At 39.5% G+C, this 21979-nt stretch overlaps 1 protein-coding gene across 1 annotated transcript; it reads left to right on the forward strand.

The window, feature by feature from the left end:
* Positions 1-20860: 20860 nt before the first annotated feature.
* LOC140872482 (uncharacterized) lies at positions 20861-21740 on the forward strand. Its single transcript, XM_073275330.1, has 3 exons — positions 20861-20905; positions 21326-21637; positions 21720-21740. The coding sequence occupies exons 1-3, from the start codon at positions 20861-20863 to the stop codon at positions 21738-21740; spliced, it is 378 nt and encodes a 125-aa protein (XP_073131431.1).
* The last annotated feature ends 239 nt before the right edge of the window (positions 21741-21979 follow it).

The following is a 21979-nucleotide window of genomic DNA, read 5'->3' on the forward strand; positions in this document are numbered from 1 at the left end:
TTAATGACAATCTTTGGCTTGTGAAAGATCACATTCCGTGACATTCCGGAGTTCTTTATTTGTGTAACCAAGAGTTAGAGACACGAGAAGAAGATGTGTTTAAACAGCTTGTTAAGTCCCCGCTGGTATGGGGATTGAGAATCCACGATCGGGATTTTTTTAAAATGACCTTCTACAATTTACAAATACCTATAATCAAATTTGGCCTTAATGTTAGTTAATTTTTAAAAGTAGCCTTAATTTTCAAATATATCCTTTAGACTATTTTTTTATAATAACACACAAACATAGTTTTTTTTTTGAGTTGGGGGAGGGGATTTTTGTTACAATTATGTCTCAAACCCGAGACCTCGTCTCACACTCATAAACATGTTAAATTAAGATAACATGATACTATAATTATCGAAGTGGTACATATCATTTTTTTATATAATTGTTTTATTGCACTTATGTTTTAATTTCTTGCATTTTTTATTATCTTCAAATAATTATTTATTTATTTTTTATATTAATAATATATATTATTAAATGTTATTATGAATTATAGTAATAATTGTTATTATTATTCTCTATTCTATCAATACAAATTTATAGCTGAAAAATCGCAAAGTAAATACATTAATATTTATATGTTGTTATTAACACTGTTATTTTCAATAATACTATTTTTAGATTATTTGTTATTATTTTTTGTTATTTTTCAGACTATGTATTTTATTTTTATTTTTATTATTATTATACCATTAACATTATTATCAATATCAACATGATTTTTATGTTTATAATTAATATAATTAACTTAATTAATTCTCATTTTATAATATTATTTTTTATTATTATTCGTATTAATGTAATATTTTTATTATTATTACCACGATGATCAATTAATTATTCATTAAGATAATGCATAATAAAATAATTTTATTTCAATTATTTAGGGAAGTGATTCATTTTTTCGATAAGTTGTAATATTTTATTGAGAAAATGAAAATGAACAAAGAAAGGGTATTTTAGAATTATTATATTTTAAAAGAATTATATTTAATAATATTTAATGAAAAAAGCTATTTTTAAAAATACACTATTCATATGGGCTAGAATAAGTAAATTTCCTAAAACATAATGGGGAATGGTGCGAGGATGGAGACGAGTTTTGTAAATGGGAAGGGACCCCGCGTAGCCCATTACAATCCCTACCTAGCTCCCTCCCTCAACCCACCCCATGGATGCGCAATTCTTATTTCTTCTCAAACAAACATTTTGTATCATGGGTCTTTCTCTACAAAACCATTTTTGTTTAGCACGTTATGCACGATAGAGATCGCCACAGCAGATGACATTGCATATTACAAAAATTTAAAACCAGTTCTTTCACAAAAAATAAATCAATATAACTTGCTGATTTTACGGCTAGCAACGTGTTCAGAGTTTTTGTCAACTTTTTTTGATCGTTCAGGGCCTGGGAGTTGCGGAAATGGTCGTCGATTTCGTTGCGTAAGAACAAAATCTGATTCTTATTTGTCTAATGCTTTCTAGATTTTGTTATCCATGTATAGGGATGGAAATTGGGCATGGCGGGGACGGAAATTGAGAGATTTTAAGTGTACACTTTGTTGTCTCTAAAAATAAACACGAGTACTCACGTACATAAGAAATATATGAGTTTAATTTTCATGATACTAATTAGTTGGATAATTGAATGAGGCAATATTAGGAAGGACGATGATGCAGTAGACGTGTAATAACCTCTCATTGTATCATACATCATAATAATGCTAAAAAATTGCATTCGTTCGATCATGATATGTAAAAGTTCTTTATTTTTGTCCAAATTTATGATGTGAATATTTTTGTCATGGTGAATGCATTTTTTTTAGAATTACTCGTTTGAAACGCGACTAACAATGTTATGCATAATTTTTAGTGTACATGTACACATTATCAGTAAGTTATCACCTCTGTTTCTAAATCTCATCAGTAAAATTTTTTAGATGAATGCATCTAATATGCAGATTATGGAGTTGTATAATGAAATACAAGTTGGAATAATTTTATTGATAGTAAAACACTATTATTATTATTATTATTATTATTATTATTATTATTATTATTGGGGCGGGTTCGGGTATGGGGATGCGTCCCCATATGTCTCATGGATTTTTGAAAATCCCTGAACCTAAACATAAACCCAAACCCATACTCGAAAAAGCTTCCACATACCCGCCCCGTTTCAGATTGTCTTCGCGGGTCCCCGAACCCTTGGGAAAATTGCCATCCTTATCCATGTATTTTTTCATTCATTTTAGAGACAACATTGAGATTGATGACCCTCCACTGTTGAAAATTGATGCTAGGGGTATGTACGCTCGCATTCACTGTCATGAATGCTTTAGCTACCTAGTTTGGAAGCAGACAAAACTATAATACCCAAATATACATACTAAATTATATGGTTTGTGGGTTCTAGTTTTTGTCAATAATATTTGATTCGTTGCTGCATTATACGTTCCAGATTATATGGTTTGTTGTTTCTAGATTTTGTCAATTATATTTGATTCGTTGATGCATTCATAGGTGATGACTGCCAATTATGTGGCTATGAATGGGGTTGTCATTGTCAAGTTTGAGAGGTAAGATTCAAAAGACAAACTAAGCAATTGTTATATGAATTTTTCGTAATCTTTTGTTTTATTTTTTATTTTTTGTTTTCCCCCCTTTTTTGGGTCAATGCATGACAGGACTAGCATGTGGTGGACAATAGATAATTTAATTTTACAATGATTGTTGTCATTTGTCACCCAGCGGGAGCAAGTGCAGAATCTGTATCAACGAATACACTGCCAACAAGATGATTGATGATTTTAGTAAGTGATCCTGAGCTATCATAGGAGCAGCGAACAAACTTTCCACAAACAAATAAGAAAAAAGAGTTTCACAATTCTCATTTGTTCATACACGTTGCCACAAATTCTTATATGTGTTAGTTGAATTACCATAATTTAATCCCAATGTTCAATCATTGTTTTCATGCACTGCATTTTGAATCCGGATAATTGCCTCTGCAGTGAGCTCGGTTCACCATTTTTTCAGGATCTTGATAGAGTTGAACACAACATAAAAAGTATGATTTCTTTAATTCTAATCTCGTTTATTTTTTAATCGACGCACAATAATAAGCTTATAACAATAGAAGATAGTTATGGATGAATTGAGAGATTTCAAGTGTACACTTTGTTGTCTCTAAAAATAAACACGAGTACTCACGTACATAAGAAATATATGAGTTTAATTTTCAAGACACTAATTAGTTGGATAATTGAATGATGAAATACTTGGAAGGACGATGATGCAGTAGACGTGTAATAACCTCTCATTGTATCATACATCATAATAATGCTGAAAAATTGCATTTGTTCGATCATGATATGTAGAAGTTCTTTATTTGTGTCCAACATTATGATGTGAATCTTTTTATCATGGTCATTTAAAGAGTGGGTGCCCGGTTAGCCAACTTGTGGCTAAGGGCTTTTATGACTCTATGTATAAACAATCTTTGTTTAATATAATTTACATTCATTAATGGCATTTTCTTTGTCTTTCTTCATATTGTTATATTGTGATATACTATTGTTGTTTTGATAAAGACCTTGAATATACTATAGTGTAAGTAAGATGGGATAGTGAATAAAGAGAGATCACTATTATGAAACACATCTTATAGTCACTGTATATTCTAAACAGTTTCTAGTCAATTGAGCCGTCCGCTAATAAGGATAAGGATCGCTCGAAATTGAGACTAGCATTTGTGATTCTAAGTACCACGTTTCATTGGTAACGGACATGGAGATGTTCAAAGCATGCAAATGGATATTCATATGATGAATGATCGAACTACCCTATTCGGACTTTCCAAGTGGTTATCACTTATCGAGTGGATAAAGTCCGCGGTTTTGGTTGTACACCATTAGTCCTTACTACTTGAAACATCATTGAGACTCTATATGCTAGTACTGTACTTTGACTCGTTTATCGACTCTATTGGGGTCATCAGGTGTCGGGATTTGGTACAGTTACGACACATATAGGAGTCGATGCTTTGTTGTCAAGGATTCACCACATACTTGCGAGTGTGGATATCCTATGCGATCTGATGAGATATTAGTGTGACGAATCTTTGGCCAGAGTACATGATGTGTTTTAGGTTACTCGGTTTTCCTAGTAACACATGCGATGTCACTATTTGATCTCCAAGATGTAATGCATAGTTATCGAATCTCGAACGACTCTCGATGCACCAATGGTTGTTGATTTGATCGGGATATATGGATGAAGGGACCGTACTGTACGCTAACCAAAATCTACTGGTTCTTGCAGGCACTATCAGTGATACCTAGGGAATCATGGGGCGATGTTGCTAGGCGCTCTTACCATGATTCGATGGGTAAGTCGGAAATTGTTGTTCCGAGTCACAAGGAGTTGTGAGCTCACGGCTAGCTGTATCCCTGAACCATTGAGGGTCACACAAGTAATGGATTACTAAACCCCGTTGAGATAGTTAAATTTAAAGAGTTAAATTTAATGAAAGAGAAGTTGGACTTTTTAACTAAAGGGAGTGGAATTTCCTAAAATGACATAGGGATGGACATTTTTGGAAATCACTGAATTCGAATTCAGAAAAATTATCTTGACTTTAAAAGATGCAGAAATGGTTTCTATGCACATTGGTAAAATCAGTTTATCAATCGGAGTCACGATGAATTTTATATTAATTTCTATAATAACAGGCTTGGCTTGTTGGGTTTAAGTTATGGATTGTGGGCCCTAAAGAGTTAGTGTTCTAATACAATTATAACTTAATCTAGTCTAGAAATTATCTATAAATACATGTGTAGTGTTCGAAAATTAAAGAGCATTCATTCTTGCAATTTTGAAAATACTGCATAATATTTCAAGGGGAATTTTCGAATTCCTCTGTCCCTTTTGAGATAATTCAGTCTGTAATTTTTGTGAAAAATTACATTCTGAATTGACAGATCAAATCTATTTATTCTCTTCGATAAACATCTGATTGGTTTCTAGTGCAATCAATCAGAGGGTTTTAGTTTTCTATCGTGGACTTAATTCCGGAGGTTGATCGTGATAGTCATCGGTTCCCGGGATTTACAAGAAGAGCAGATTAAATTTTGTTGGAGTCCATAATCAAGCCTTTGCTTGAATAGGTAAAATATTTAACTGTGTTTATTATTTTACTTGCAATAATTTTAATCCTTTGGATTTGATACCCACGATATGGAATCGTTCCATATCGAAAAATAAAATTTTTAAACTTCCGCTGCTTCGGGTATCACATCCGTGTGATCAGAGAACGCATGATCCAACAGTGATATCAGAGCCAGGTCGTAATCTTTGATCAAACGATTAAAATTAATCGATTGTACAAAATATTTAGCCTCGGTTTTTTGAAACAAAAAGAAAATTTTTAAAAATTAAATTTGAAACAAGGGGAATCGGGCAGCGCACGTTGCTGCCCAGGGGCAGCGACGAGATGCCCACCTCCATGTGGGCAGCCCTGTCCCACGTGGAGGCGGGGCTGCCCGGGAATGTCCCGGGCAGTCCGAAAATTTAAAAAATTTGATTTTTTGAATTTTTGAAATTTTTGAAATTTTAGTTTTTGGTCCGATCGAAAATTGTTTTTGATTGGTCCACGAGGCATCGGATCAAATTGTTTGAGTCCGAAATTTTTAAAATTGATTTTTGGATAAATTTGAATTTTTGGAAAATTTATAAATTTTATCCGTTAAATTAGATTTTATAAAATTAATTATTTTGGTACAATTGATGATAAGATATGATCTTATGAAAGGATAAGATAAAATTTGATTTTATCTTTTTAATTATGATGTCATTGCATGTTATTCAATTATTTAATTATTGAATTAATTATTGGATAAAAGGATGATCGATTGCCATGACCAATTTGGTAGGTGTATGTTAGATTATTTACATTTGGTTTTATTTTTGTTGGGTTTTATTAATGGGCTTGGTTTATAGCCCAATTTGAATTTTCATTTGTAATAAAAAGTGGGCCTGGTTTATGGCCCGTTCCCACCCTTAAATATGTTTCCCCTACTTGTCATCGAAATTTATTGTAAATTTATTAGACTTAGTGGGAGATAAAGATTTGAAGACAAAGGTGGGCCCAGCAGACAATAAAGACCAAAAAAATGTAAATTGGAAGCTCAATGTAATAGGATTGCATTGCATACTTGCATATCACCTAGGATTGGACTTAGACTCGTGATTGGCAGCCACGGGTCGATTAGTGATTGAGATCGATCATCCTTTAAATAATATATGATATTATTGTTGTATGCATGCTTAAACTAAATTGTATGAATCCCGCAAGCATACAAATATTGCATGATGAGACAATTTTTAAAATTAAAAATCCCTCATTTTAAATATGATTTAAAATTGATATCAAGATAAACAAAAGGGAATTTAAATATTGTTTAAATGTTCCTACCTTCCATCAACGATTAATGTATGAGATGCTACCCGCGGGCACGGTTCGGCTCATATTATTGGGGGGCCCGTTCGTCGGAAAGCTGTACATTGGATCGACATATGTTGTAAGTTGGGTGGAACTCCCATGGGATTGGCTCATATTATTAGGGATCCACATGGCGACCGTCCATCACAACTTAATATTGATGGGTCATCTTGACATATCACATTAAACGGCGTCATATTATTGGGCCCTTATTGGACATGAGGTAAAAACATGGGGGTTGCTTTGGAAGCAATTGGGCTCTACCTTTTGAAAATTATGGTTGGCTGATATTATTCGAGACTATAGTTTGTCAATTGGACTCCATGTTCCCACTAAGGAAACAAGTTTCCCGTTTTCACTAGAGGGTAGTGAAATTGTTAAAATAGTGGGAGTGAAATTCATAAAATTAAATCTCGCCATATTTTATGTCTTAGTAAATTAATTAAACAATCACTGATTATTGTCTGTTTCTTTTCAGTATTTCATTACAATGAATTCGCGCAATCCACTATACTCAATTCTCGAACAAAACAAATTGACTGGCACAAACTATACGGAATGGTTCCGAAAATTAAAGATTGTTCTAAACTCGGAGAAAATTTTCTACGTGTTAGAAAAGAATCCTCCAAAGGAAGCACCGGCTAATATAAGTCCGAAAGAATTGGCAAAACTTGATCAATGGTGGGACCATGATGTCAAGGCTAAATGCTATATGCAAGCTTCAATGTCTGATGAACTCCAGAGGCGATTTGAGGATGCCGTGAATGCTGCTGACATACACATGCACCTCAAGAAACTTTTTGGAGCTCAGTCAAGGTCGAAAAGGTATGCCACCGTCAAAGAACTCATGACATGCCGCATGCGAGATGAGACTTCGGTCCGTGAGCATGGGGTACACATGATTGGGCTCATTGAAAAATTGGTAACACTTGATTTGACTTTGGAGCATGAACTAAACGCGGACTTGTTACTTCTTTTCCTTCCTTCGTCGTTTGATGGATTTGTGGTGAACTTCAATATGAACAAGATAGAGGCCACCCTTGAAGAGATTGTCAATATGCTTGTGTCTTATGAGGCCACATTAAAGAAGGATAAACCGGTACTCTTGGTTGGCTCCTCTTCTTACTCCAAGAAGGGGCCAAGTGGAAAGGGTAAGAAACGTTCTGCCCCACCCAAGAAAATTGTACCACAAAAGAAGGCCAAGACAAAAGTTTCAAACGTGAACATATCTGGAGATGTTTGCCATCACTGCAAGAAACCCGATCATTGGAAACGTAACTGCAAGGGTATGTTTTACATTGAAATAAATGTTTCACTTAATACTACTTTTTGGGTATTGGATACCGGATGTGGATCTCACATTTTCAATGATTTGCAGGTGATGACAAGAAGTCGTAAGCTTAGGATGGGTGAGACCCTGCTGAGGCTCGAAAATGGTTCCAGAGTTGAAGCCAAAGCAGTGGGAGACGTTTATTTAGTTTTGCAGAACAATTTTAAGTTATTTTTTAGAGATATTTTATTTGTGCCAGATTTAGTTAAAAATATTATTTCTGTTTCTATGTTTGATAGAGATGGTTTTTCTTGTAATTTTGTAAATGGAATTTGCAATATTTACAAGAATGAATGTTTGATTGGAAATGGACAACTTGAAAACGATCTATATAACTTAAAATTAAAAGAAGTTCCAATTAATTATGTTGATAAACAGGTAACAACAAATAAAAGGAAAAATGATAGTCAAAACCCGGCAAACCTTTGGCATGCTAGGCTAGGTCATATTTCCTCAAGGAGGATGAACAAGTTAGTGGGAGAGGGTATGTTTGATATGTCTGATATTAACTCTCTACCTACTTGTGAGTCCTGCCTAAAAGGAAAAATAACTAAATCTCCTTTCAAAGGAAAGCCTGAGCATAGTCAAAATCTGTTGGATTTGATCCATACAGATGTTTGCGGACCATTTAGTATCAGTACTAAATTTGTTCACACCTACTTCATTACCTTTACTGATGATTATTCTAGGTATGGGTATTTAAATTTAATGAAATATAAGTCTGAATCATTTGAAAAGTTCGAAGAATTCAAGGCTGAAGTAGAAAACAAACAAGGTAGAAGTATTAAAGCACTTCGATCGGATCGAGGTGGAGAATACTTAAGTACCGAGTTTTTGAGCTATCTAAAAGAGAATGAGATTCTCTCTCAGTGGACTCCTCCTATGACACCTCAACTAAATGGTGTCTCGGGGCGTCGCAATCAAACTTTTTTGGACATGGTTCGATCTATGATGAGCTTCACTGAGCTCCCTCCTTCGTTTTGGGGCTATGCACTTGAAACGGTGGTGTTGTTGTTGAACAATGTTCACACCAAAGCAGTGAATAAAATTCCATACGAGTTATGGAATGACAAAGCTCCCAAGTATTCGTACTTGAGGATTTGGGGATGTCCTGCTTACGTGAAGCAGACAGTGGGAGATAAGTTGGATAGTCGATCCACCTTATGTTATTTTGTAGGATATCCGAAGAATTCAATCGGATATTATTTCTATCATCCTACTGAAACAAAAGTGTTTGTTTCGAGGAATGCCACCTTCATGGAGAAGGAGTTTTTATTAGATAAGAAAGGCAAGATAATGGAACTCAAAGAAATTCGAGAAGAAACTGAGATACAAAATAACGATCTCACACCTCAAGAACCTTCAGTGGACACGCCTACATCTAGGAGATCCGAGAGGACTTCTAGACCTCCTATTTGATATGGTCTTCTTCTTGAAGGGGATCAAAGTGAACCCGACATTGGATGTGATCCAAGAAACTTCAAGGAAGCAATTTTTGATGCGGATTCGAATTTATGGCTTGACGCTATGCAGTCGGAAATAGACTCGATGCATACAAACCAAGTTTGGTCTTTAGTAGATCCTCCCGATGGAATTGTTCCAATAGGGTGTAAATGGATCTACAAGAGAAAACTTGGGCCTGATAGCAAGGTACTAACCTACAAGGCACGATTGGTAGCAAAAGGTTATACTCAAAGACAAGGAGTTGACTATGATGAAACCTTTTCATCAGTCGCAATGTTCAAGTCCATAAGAATCCTTATTGCCATAGCAGCATGGTATGACTATGAGATATGGCAAATGGATGTCAAGACTGCATTTCTTAATGGAAACATTAAGGAAGAAATCTATATGATGCAGCCCGATGGATTCACATCCATGGGAAGCGAGCATAAGGTATGCAAGCTTCAGAGATCAATTTATGGTCTCAAACAAGCATCAAGAAGTTGGAATCAGAAATTTGATGAAACAATAAAGGACTTTGGTTTCATCAAAAACCCGGAGGAACCGTGCGTGTACAAGAAAGTAGTTAAGGATGCGGTGACGTTCTTAGTGCTTTATGTTGATAACATCCTACTCATTGGGAATGACGTAGGGATGTTTCAGTCAACAAAGATATGGTTATCAGGTAGATTCTCGATGAAGGATTTGGGTGAGGCCTCCTATATTCTAGGGATACAGATCTATAGAGATAGATCTAAGAGAATGATAGGACTCACTCAAGCAACCTACATCGACACCATATTGAAAAGGTTTTCTATGGATGAGTCCAAGAGAGGACATCTACCTATGTGTCATAGAGTTTCTCTATCCAAGTCTATGTGTCCTAAGACTGATGAAGAGATAGAGAAAATGACACACATACCATATGCGTCAGCCATAGGTAGTATTATGTATGGGATGATATCTACCAGACCGGATGTAGCCTTTGCTCTGAGTGTCACGAGCAGATATCAGGCCAACCCCGGTCAAATTCATTGGAAAGCCGTGAAGGATATTCTTAAGTACTTGAGAAGGACTAAGAATATATTCATGGTTTATGGAGGAAGAGAATTGAAATTGGAAGGCTATACCAACTCTAGCTTCCAAAGCGACGTGGATGACTCGAAGTCAACCTCTGGATTTGTATTCATGCTCAATGGCGGTGCTGTCTCTTGGAAGAGTTCCAAGCAAGACACCACAGCGGATTCCACCACTGAGGCAGAATACATTGCAGCATCAGCTGCTGCTAAAGAGGCCGTTTGGATGAGGAATTTCGTCCAAGAGTTGGGCGTAATTCCTGAAGCTGTTGGTCCAGTTTCGGTGTACTGCAACAACACTGGTGCCGTTGCTCAGGAAAGGGAACCAAGGTCTCATCAAAGATCCAAACACGTACTGAGGAAATACCACATCATCCGGGAGATTGTAGAAAGAGGAGACATCACTGTCGAGAGAGTGGCCTCTACAGACAATATCGCTGATCCACTTACTAATCCCTTGCCAGGACCATTGTTTGACAAAAATCGCGAAGCAATGGGATTACGTAGTATGACTAGCTGGCTTTAGGGCAAGTGGGAGATTTAAAAAGTGGGTGCCCGGTTAGCCAACTTGTGGCTAAGGGCTTTTATGACTCTATGTATAAACAATATTTGTTTAATATAATTTACATTCATTAATGGCATTTTCTTTGTCTTTTTTCATATTGTTATATTGTGATATACTATTGTTGTTTTGATAAAGACCTTGAATATACTATAGTGTAAGTAAGATGAGATAATGAATAAAGAGAGATCACTATTATGAAACACATCTTATAGTCACTGTATATTGTAAACAGTTCCTAGTCAATTGAGCCGTCGGCTTGTAGTAGCCCGTATCCTAATTGAGTAATTAAATGAATTAATCATAATTACTTGGGTAGAGTTCGGAAGCTCCGAAGGCGAGTTCGGAAGCTCCGATCAGGATCGGAAGCTCCGAACAGGATCGGAAGCTTCGATCGATATTACGTCAGGTATGACGTGTGGCAAGATCGGAAGCTCCGATCAGGACCGGAAGCTCCGATCACCCCTATCCGGAGTCAACAAGTGATATTTTGACACGTGGCAGATCAGGATCTTCGAAAGCTCCGATGGCAGGATCGGACGTTCCGATTGAGGTTCGGACGTTCCGATCAAGGATCGAAAGTTCCGATCGTTGTCTATAAATAGAAGGCCGAGACTTCACTTTCATTTGCCAATTCCGAGTTCTCCTTTCCATTCTAGTCCTTTTGGAGCTGTTCTAGTCTTCTTAGGCTTGGTCCGGAGGTCAGCGAGGCGTTCGGTAGTCATAGCGGAGTTGTGCCCAAGTTCTGGAGGCATCGACATCAAAGGGCTAACGACGGACGAAGGTATATCTTTTGCTTACTATAAATATTTAGGAGTATGCAATAGCTTAGTTAAGGCTTTTAGAGCACTTTAATGATAGTAGTATCATTTGACAGTGTAGAGCAGACTATAGGCGTGGACCTAGAGTTGGTAGAGCTTGCACTATTTTGAGGTACGGAAGTACTGTTCGAGATATCCTGACTGAGTATGCATGTATTATATGACTGCATGATTTATATGCCATGATATTATGCTGCATTCATTTGCATCTTGCTGTGTCTCTTTCGAGATGTCTGTTAGTAGGGTGGTACCCTATCCTGTTAGTGGATGGACTTCCATCGATTTGGGTCCGACGTATCCACGGTTATCTCGGTATGGGAGCCACCTCCTGAAGCGATGGCACAGCGTGCTACATACCAGGGCCCGGTCTGTCTCTATTATCTGATCCTTGACCTCGAGTCTATAGGGAGTTCACTTTGCATGCATGTATACTCATACTCTCGTACTGAGCGTTTTATGCTCATGTCTCGTACTCTGTATTTTCTGGACACCCTATTCCATGGGGCAGGTTTGCAATTGGACGAGGAGGGTGGATCCAAGAGGGGCTAGTCAGTGGTTGGCCAGCTGGAGCTTCGTCTAGGTTTTATTACTGTTGTTTGGGTTTATACAGCTATTCGATTTGGTTGTATATTATTGGATAATTACAGATTCCTTTACTTGGGATTGTATAATGTTATTGGTTTCCGCAGTTTTATTCTGATATCTATTTAATTAAGTAAATTGCATGCATAAGTTCTGTTTAGTAGGTGATCTGGGTAAGGGTCACTACATTTATGGTATCAAAGCATGCAAAAGAATTCTTGGGATTTGGTCTCATCTTGAGGTATTTTTGTAGATGTCAAATCGTGACGACCAGAGTTCTCATGGCAGTGTTGGTGGGCATTGGGGTGATGCCGACCGGGAGCCTCGTCGAGAACGGCATCATCGTCATCATGACGACGAGCGTTTCACTGTGCGTCGATTCTTAGCTATGGGTCCTAAGCCCTTAGTTGGAGGTGAGTCTCTGGAGGATGCGGAGAACTGGTTAGACCGCATGGAGACGACTTTTCAGACTTTCCAATGCACCGAGGAGCAGAAGGTGGAGACCCTTGGCTATCTTCTAGATGGACGTGCGCGCAGGTGGTGGAGGTTTACTTCTGCACCTTTTGTTGCGGCGAGAGGAGTGGCCACCTGGGCCGAGTTCCGCACAGCTTTCCAAAAGCGGTATTTTCCTCCTGCACTCCGACAGTCGAAGGCGGGCGAGCTACTGAGTCTGCGACAGGGAGCCATGTCTATCGATGAGTATCAGCAGAGGTTCTTTGATCTGCTATCCTATTGCCCCGAGATTACTGATAGCTCAGAGATGAAGTATAATCTGTTCCTTCAGGGCCTTAACCCTGAGATCCATGACCGTGTGGCGGTTGGCGACGACATGTCCTACGAGGGTTTGGTGAGCCGTTGTCACCAGGCAGAGGACAGCATACGGCGAAATAGGTCTTTCCCTCAGTCGAGGCCTGCTAGTTCTTTGGGTCCCCGTGCCCAAACTTTCAAGAAGTCTGGATCTTCTTCTTCCTCTGGTTCTGGAGGTGTTGTTCGTTACGGTAAGAAGGACAAGTGTGATCACTGTGGGAAGAACCACCCATCTGACAAGTGCCGTAGAGCTTCTGGAGCTTGTTTTCATTGTGGAGAGACTGGTCATATCCGGAGGGATTGTCCACTGTTTGGGGGAGGCGGTTCTGGTTCTGGTTCTGGTTCTGGTTCAGGATCTGGTTCTCAGGCCACCGTACAGCAGAGGTCGCAGGGACAGTCTGCTGGGAGTTCTCATTTGAGGCCACGAGCTTCTGGCCAGGTGTTTGCCCTGAGACATGATCAGGCTGTGGAGGAGAATGAGAAAGTCATCGCAGGTACATTTCTGCTTTATGGTATACCTGCTCTTGTACTTATTGACACTGGTGCATCTCATTCCTTCATTTCTGCACGTTTTGCTAAGAGGCATAAGTTACCATGCATTGCACTAGACGTAGTGATTTCTGTTTCTACTCCGACGGGCCAATCTGCTTTGGCTAAGCGTCTAGTGATGGGTTGCCCTTTAGAGTTCGAAGGGAATATTCTGTTAGCGAATCTCATGGTCCTGGCGATGGACGACTTTGATTGCATTCTGGGAATAGATATGTTGACTACCTATCGAGCTTCAGTGGACTGCTATCAGAGATTAGTACGCTTTCATCCGGAGGGGAGTGAGAGCTGGTTTTTCTATGGTGAGGGAGCGCGACCCCCGATGCCTTTGGTATCAGCTTTGAGAGCCTGTAGAGCTCTAGAGTCTGGCGGGGAAGGCTACCTTATCTATGCAGTTGATTTGTTCGCTGAGAGTATTGGGATAGAGAGCATTCCTGTTGTGGATGAATTTTCAGATGTATTTCCTGATGAGATTCCGGGTTTTCCTCCTGCTAGGGAAGTCGAGTTTGGCATAGAGTTGATGCCGGGTACTTCGCCTATTTCTAGAGCACCGTATCGTCTGGCTCCGTCAGAGATGCGTGAGTTGAAGAATCAGCTACAGGATCTTTTGGACAAGGGGTACATTCGTCCTAGTGTATCTCCTTGGGTATCTCCTGTTCTCTTCGTGAAGAAGAAGGATGGGTTGATGCGGCTGTGCATTGACTATCGGCAGCTGAATCGAGTCACTGTGAAGAACAAGTATCCGCTGCCTCGTATTGATGACTTGTTTGACCAGCTGCAGGGCACATCAGTTTACTCCAAGATTGACTTGAGATCTGGGTATCATCAGTTGAGAGTCCGTGATCAGGACGTAGCCAAGACGGCATTCCGTACTCGCTATGGGCATTACGAGTTCCTAGTGATGCCATTTGGTTTGACTAATGCGCCGGCTATATTCATGGATTTGATGAACCGTGTCTTCAGGGAGTACTTGGACAAGTTTGTCATGGTCTTCATTGACGACATCTTGGTTTATTCACGTAATACGGAAGAGCATGTTTCTCACTTGCGGATAGTACTACAGACTCTTCGAGATGAGCAGTTGTATGCCAAGCTGAGCAAGTGTGAATTCTGGATGGATAGAGTGGTCTTTCTTGGCCATATCATATCCAGGGAAGGGATTTCTGTTGATCCAAGCAAGATTGAAGTGGTACTTAATTGGTCGCGTCCGACGACAGTTGCTGAGATCCGTAGTTTTCTGGCTCTAGCAGGGTATTATCGTCGCTTCATTCTGAACTTCTCTCAGTTAGCTCGATCGTTGACGCAGCTTACCCGCAAGGGTGTGGATTTTGAGTGGTCCTCCGAGTGTGAGGAGAATTTCCGTGAGCTTCAACGGCGGTTGACTTCTGCGCCGGTGTTGGCATTACCGTCAGGATCTGAAGGGTATGTAGTTTACACGGATGCTTCTCTTCAGGGGTTAGGGTGTCCTGACTCAGAATGGGCATGTGATCGCATACGCTTCTAGACAGCTGAAACTTCACGAGGACAACTATCCAGTCCATGATTTGGAATTGGCAGCCATTGTGTTCGCTTTGAAGATCTGGCGTCATTATCTGTATGGCGAGAAATTTGAGATCTTCACCGACCATAAGAGTCTCAAGTATTTGTTCACTCAGGCGGAGTTGAACATGAGGCAGAGACGTTGGATGGACTTGCTTAAGGATTATGATTGCGAGATTAAGTACCATCCGGGAGCTGCTAATCTCACCGCTGATGCCTTGAGTCGCAAGGTACGACTATCCGCACTTCAGACTTGTTCGATGTTTAGTGCGATCAGTGACTGTTGTACTTCAGGTTATACCTTCAAGCATAAGAAAGGTATGCAGAGTATCCAGATGTTTGCGATATTATCTGAGCCAACCTTGTATTCGCGGATCAGAGATGCTCAGATGTCTGATTCAAAGACCCAGCGTTTAGCTCGTCTAGCTAACGAGGGTAGCTCGTCTGGATTTCATTATCAGTCAGATGGATTTCTGTGTTTGTCTGGTAGGCTTGTGATTCCGCAGGATGAAGAGTTGCGAGAGAAGATTTTGTCTCAGGCGCATCGCACTATGTTGAGTATTCATCCTGGGAGCAACAAGATGTACAAGGATCTACGTACTCGTTTCTGGTGGAAGGGAATGAAACGCAGTGTTTATCAGTTTGTTTCGAGATGTTTGGTGTGTCAACAGGTCAAGGCAGAGCACCGACGACCTGGAGGATTGCTTCACAGTCTGCCTATTCCTGAATGGAAATGAGAGTTTATCACAATGGACTTTGTGACCCATTTACCGGTATCCCCGAGGAACTGTGATGCTATCTGGGTTGTGGTGGACCGACTCACCAAGTCAGCGCATTTCATTGCCTATAGCTGAGAGTACTCTGTGGATCGCATGGCACGGATGTACATTCAGGAGATCGTTCGACTTCATGGAGTGCCTGTGAGCATTGTCAGCGATCGGGACCCCAGGTTTACTTCTAGATTCTGGGGGAGTGTTCAGCGTGCGATGGGTACTACTCTCAGTTTGAGTACAGCCTATCATCCGGAGACTGATGGTCAGTCAGAGCGCACTATCCATACGTTAGAGGATATGCTTAGAGCGTGCGTCATGGATTTTGGTTCAGCCTGGCAGGATCATTTGCCGTTGATCGAGTTCGCTTACAACAATAGCTATCACACTAGTATTGGGATGGCACCTTTTGAGGCGTTGTATGGGCGACGTTGTCGTACTTCACTCTTCTGGGAAGAAGTGGGGGAGAGACAGGCTGAGGGACCGGAGTTTATCCAGCAGGCGATAGACATTGTTGATCAAATCAAGAAACGGATTAAGACTGCACAGGATCGTCAGGCCAGTTATGCTAATATCAAGCGTAGGCCCTTGCAGTTCGAGGTCGGGGAGAAAGTGTTTCTGAGAGTGTCACCTTTCCGCAAGATTCTCAGATTTGGCCTTAAGGGCAAGTTGTATCCCAGATTTATCGGTCCGTTTGAGATCTTGGAGAGCATTGGCGATTTGGCTTATCGACTAGCATTGCCACCGCATCTATCCAGTATTCACGACGTGTTCCACGTATCTCTGTTGCGACGGTATGTGGCGGATGATTCTCATATTCTGCAGCGATCTGAGGTTCAGGTAAACAAGGATTTGACTTATGTTGAGAAACCTCTTCGTATCCTGGATTATAAGGATAAGGTTTTACGGAACAAAGTCATTCCTTTGGTTTTAGTTCAGTGGCAGCGCCGAGGCACTGAGGAAGCTACTTGGGAGCTTGAGGACAGGATGCGTAAAGACCATCCTGAGTTGTTTTGATTTCATTCTTTATAGTTGTATTCAGTTGTAAACTCTGTAAACGTTTGATTTGAATAAAGAATGTTTCTGATTTCTGTATTTGCATTCGGTACTTAAGATCTGATTTCGAGGACGAAATATCTTAAGTGGGGGATAATGTAGTAGCCCGTACCCTAATTGAGTAATTAAAGGAATTAATCATAATTACTTGGGTAGAGTTCGGAAGCTCCGAAGGCGAGTTCGGAAGCTCCGATCAGGATCGGAAGCTCCGAACAGGATCGGAAGCTCCGATCGATATTACGTCAGGTATGACGTGTGGCAAGATCGGAAGCTCCGATCAGGACCGGAAGCTTCGATCACCCCTATCCGGAGTCAACAAGTGATATTTTGACACGTGGCAGTTCAGGATCTTCGGAAGCTCCGATGGCAGGATCGGACGTTCCGATTGAGGTTCGGACGTTCCGATCAAGGATCGGAAGTTCCGATCGTTGTCTATAAATAGAAGGCCGAGACTTCACTTTCATTTGCCAATTCCGAGTTCTCCTTTCCATTCTAGTCCTTTTGGAGCTGTTCTAGTCTTCTTAGGCTTGGTCCGGAGGTCAGCGAGGCGTTCTGTAGTCGTAGCGGAGTTGTGCCCAAGTTCTGGAGGCATCGACATCAAAGGGCTAACGACGGACGAAGGTATAGCTTTTGCTTACTATAAATATTTAGGAGTATGCAATAGCTTAGTTAAGGCTTTTAGAGCACTTTAATGATAGTAGTATCATTTGACAGTGTAGAGCAGACTATAGGCGTGGACCTAGAGTTGGTAGAGCTTGCACTGTTTTGAGGTACGGAAGTACTGTTCGAGATATCCTGACTGAGTATGCATGTATTATATGACTGCATGATTTATATGCCATGATATTATGCTGCATTCATTTGCATCTTGCTGTGTCTCTTTCGAGATGTCTGTTAGTAGGGTGGTACCCTATCCTGTTAGTGGATGGACTTCCATCAATTTGGGTCCGGAGTATCCACGGTTATCTCGGTATGGGAGCCACCTCCTGAAGCGACGGCACAGCGTGCTACATACCAGGGCCCGGTCTGTCTCTGTTATCTGATCCTTGACCTCGAGTCTATAGGGAGTTCACTTTGCATGCATGTATACTCATACTCTCGTACTGAGCGTTTTATGCTCACGTCTCGTACTCTGTATTTTCTGGACACCCTATTCCATGGGGCAGGTTTGCGATTGGACGAGGAGGGTGGATCCAGGAGGGGCTAGTCAGTGGTTGGCCAGCTGGAGCTTCGTCTAGGTTTTATTACTGTTGTTTGGGTTTATACAGCTATTCGATTTGGTTGTATATTATTGGATAATTACAGATTCCTTTACTTGGGATTGTATAATGTTATTGGTTTCCGCAGTTTTATTCTGATATCTATTTAATTAAGTAAATTGCATGCATAAGTTCTGTTTAGTAGGTGATCCGGGTAAGGGTCACTACACGGCTAATAAGGATAAGGATCGCTCGAGATTGAGACTAGCATTTGTGATGCCAAGTACCACGTTTCATTGGTAATGGACATGGAGATATTCAAAGCATGTAAATGGATATTCATATGATGAATGATCGAACTACCCTATTCGGACTTTCCAAGTGGTTATCACTTATCGAGTGGATAAAGTCCGCGGTTTTGGTTGTACACCATTAGTTCTTACTACTTGAAACATCATTGGGACTATATATGCTAGTACTGTACTTTGACTCGTTTACCGACTCTATTTGGGTCATCAGGTGTCGGGATTGGGTACAGTTATGACACATATAGGAGTCGATGCTTTGTTGTCAAGGATTCACCACATACTTGCGAGTGTGGATATCCTATGTGATCTGAGGAGATATTAGTGTGACGAATCTCTGGCCAGAGTACATGATGTGTTTTAGGTTACTCGGTTTTCCTAGTAACACATGCGATGTCACTATTTGATCTCCAAGATGTAATGCATAGTTATCGAATCTCGAACGAATCTCGATGCACCAATGGTTGTTGATTCGATCGGGATATATGGATGAAGGGACCGTACTGTACTCTAACCAAAATCTACTGGTTCTTGCAGGCACTATCAGTGATACCTAGGGAATCATGGGGCGATGTTGCTAGGCGCTCTTACCATGATTCGATGGGTAAGTCGGAAATTGTTGTTCCAAGTCACAAGGAGTTGTGAGCTCACGGCTAGCTGTATCCCTGAACCATTGAGGGTCACACAAGTAATGGATTACTAAACCCCGTTGAGATATTTAAATTTAAAGAGTTAAATTTAATGAAAGAGAAGTTGGACTTCTTAACTAAAGGGAGTGGAATTTTCTAAAATGACATAGGGATGGACATTTTTGGAAATCACTGAATTCGGATTCAGAAAAATTATCTTGACTTTAAAAGATGCAGAAATGGTTTCTGTGCACATTGGTAAAATCAGTTTATCAATCGGAGTCATGATGAATTTTATATTAATTTCTATAATAACAGGCTTGGCTTGTTGGGCTTAAGTTATGGATTGTGAGCTCTAAGGAGTTAGTGTCCTAATACAATTATAACTTAAGCTAGTCTAAAAATTATCTATAAATACATGTGTAGTGTTCAAAAATTAAAGAGCATTCATTCTTGCAATTTTCGAAAATACTGCATAATATTTCAAGGGGAATTTTCGAATTCCTCTGTCCCTTTTGAGATAATTCAGTTTGTAATTTTTGTGAAAAATTACATTTTGAATTGACAGATCAAATCTGTTTATTCTCTTCGATAAACATCTGATTGGTTTCTAGTGCAATCAATCAGAGGGTTTTAGTTTTCTATTCGTGGACTTAATTCCGGAGGTTGATCGTGATAGTCATCGGTTCCCGGGATTTACAAGAAGAGCATATTAAATTCTGTTGGAGTCCATAATCAAGCCTTTACTTGAATAGGTAAAATATTTAACTGTGTTTATTATTTTACTTGCAACAATTTTAATCGTTTGGATTTGATACCCACGATATGGAATCATTCCATATCGAAAAATAAAATTTTTAAACTTCCGCTGCTTCGGGTATCACATCCGTGTGATCAGAGAACGCATGATCCAATAGTAAATGCATTGTGTATAGAATTATTCGTCTGAAACACGAGTAACAATGTTATGCAAATTTTTTAGTGTACATGTACACATTATCAGTAAGTTATCACCTCTGTTTCTGAATCTCATAAGTAAAATTTTTTAGATGAACGTGCATCTAATATGTAGATTATGGAGTTGTATAACGAAACACAAGTTGGAATAATTTTATTGATAGTAAAACTCTAATATATTATTATTATTATTATTATTATTATTATTATTATTATTATTATTGAGGTGGGTTCGGGTATGGGGATGCGCCCGAATATGTTTCATAGATTTTTGAAAATCCCTAAACCCAAACCTAAATCCAAACCCATACTCGAAAAATCTTCCTCATACCCGCCCGTTTCAGATTTTTCCCGCGGGTCCCCAAACTCGTTGGGAAAATTACCATCCATATCCATGTATTTTTTTCATTCATTTTAGGGACAACATTGATATTGATGACCCTCCACTGTTTAAAATTGATACTACGGGAATGTACGCTCGCATTCACTGTCATGAATGCTTTAGCTACCTAGGTTGAAATCAGGCAAGGCTATAATATCCAAATATACATACTAAATTATATGGTTTGTGGGTTCTAGTTTTTGTCAATAATATTTGATTCATTGCTGCATTATAGGTAATACATTATATGGTTTGTTGTTTTTAGATTTTGTCAATAATATTTGATTCGTTGATGCGCATGTGATGACTGATAATGGTGTGGCTGTGAATGGGGTTGTCATTGTCAAGGTTGAGAAGTAAGATTCAAAAGACAAACTAAGCAATTGTTATATGCAGTTTTCGTAATATTTTGTTTTATTCTTTTGTTTTCACCCTTTTTTTGCGTCAAATCATGACAGGACTAGCATGTGGTGGACAATAGACAATTTAATTTTGCAATGATTCTTGTTATTTGTCACCCAGCGGGAGCAAGTGTAGAATCTGTATCAACGAATACACTGCCAACAAGATGATTGATGATTTCAGTAAGTGATCCTGAGCTATCATAGGAGCAGCGAACAAACTTTCCACAAACAAATACAAAAAAGAGTTTTACAATTCTCATTTGTTCATACAAGTTGCCACAAGTTCTTACATGTGTTAGTGGAATTATCATAATTTAATCCCAATGTTCAATCATTGTTTTCACGCACTGCATTTTGAAACCAGATACATCTCGTAATCCTTGCTCTTTATCGCTTGCCCACCGGTTTGTGCAAGAAGGCGTGGAGGAGGAGGAAGCGTCACGCATTGTTGAAGAATAAGAAGAAAAGGATGAATTCAATGGAGAAGGAGAATCAGCGGAAAGATAATTCTTTTGGGTTCTATACATATGATTCTGATGGTGATGAGGAATCGACCGACCAAAGTGACGCCGTTGAATGGGACAGTGAGGTTTGGGACCATTTCTATGGCTATGGCTTCTGGAGGAGCGCTTCACAGAGGAACGAGCAACGAGTCAATGGCATGCTTTCTTCATTGGTAAAATTGTTCTTCAAGTGCATATTCCTCTTCAAAATCTGAACTTTTAAGCTTTCTTTTACATGAGCCCCACCTCGCGCAGGGAGGGCTTGACAGGGATTGATACCACATAAATTTTGAAACAAAATATGAGTGTGTATAATTTTTGTGTGTGTGTGTTTGTATGTGTGAAGCAGAGACTGAGGCCCACAGGTGCATAGACGAGTTGGTAAGACATGAGGTAACGTGGGAAGAAATTCTCCAGCGTTGCGGGTTCGATCCTCGTATGAAGCATATTTCTTGCTAAAATATTGTGGGGATATGCTCTGTGGTTGGCCATGTTGCTCCCTCTATCAGTCTTTG

Source organism: Henckelia pumila, unplaced genomic scaffold (genome assembly GCF_033568475.1).
Source record: "Henckelia pumila isolate YLH828 unplaced genomic scaffold, ASM3356847v2 CTG_466, whole genome shotgun sequence".
In the NCBI taxonomy this organism is placed as follows: Eukaryota; Viridiplantae; Streptophyta; class Magnoliopsida; order Lamiales; family Gesneriaceae; genus Henckelia; species Henckelia pumila.

Coding starts and splice junctions, on each gene's coding strand:
- LOC140872482 (XM_073275330.1), top strand. CDS start 20,861: ATGACTGATAATGGTGTGGCTGTGAATGGGGTTGTCATTGTCAAG. Junction 20,906..21,325: donor ATGGGGTTGTCATTGTCAAG/GTTGAGAAGTAA, acceptor TTTTGAAACCAG/ATACATCTCGTAATCCTTGC. Junction 21,638..21,719: donor ATGGCATGCTTTCTTCATTG/GTAAAATTGTTC, acceptor CACCTCGCGCAG/GGAGGGCTTGACAGGGATTG.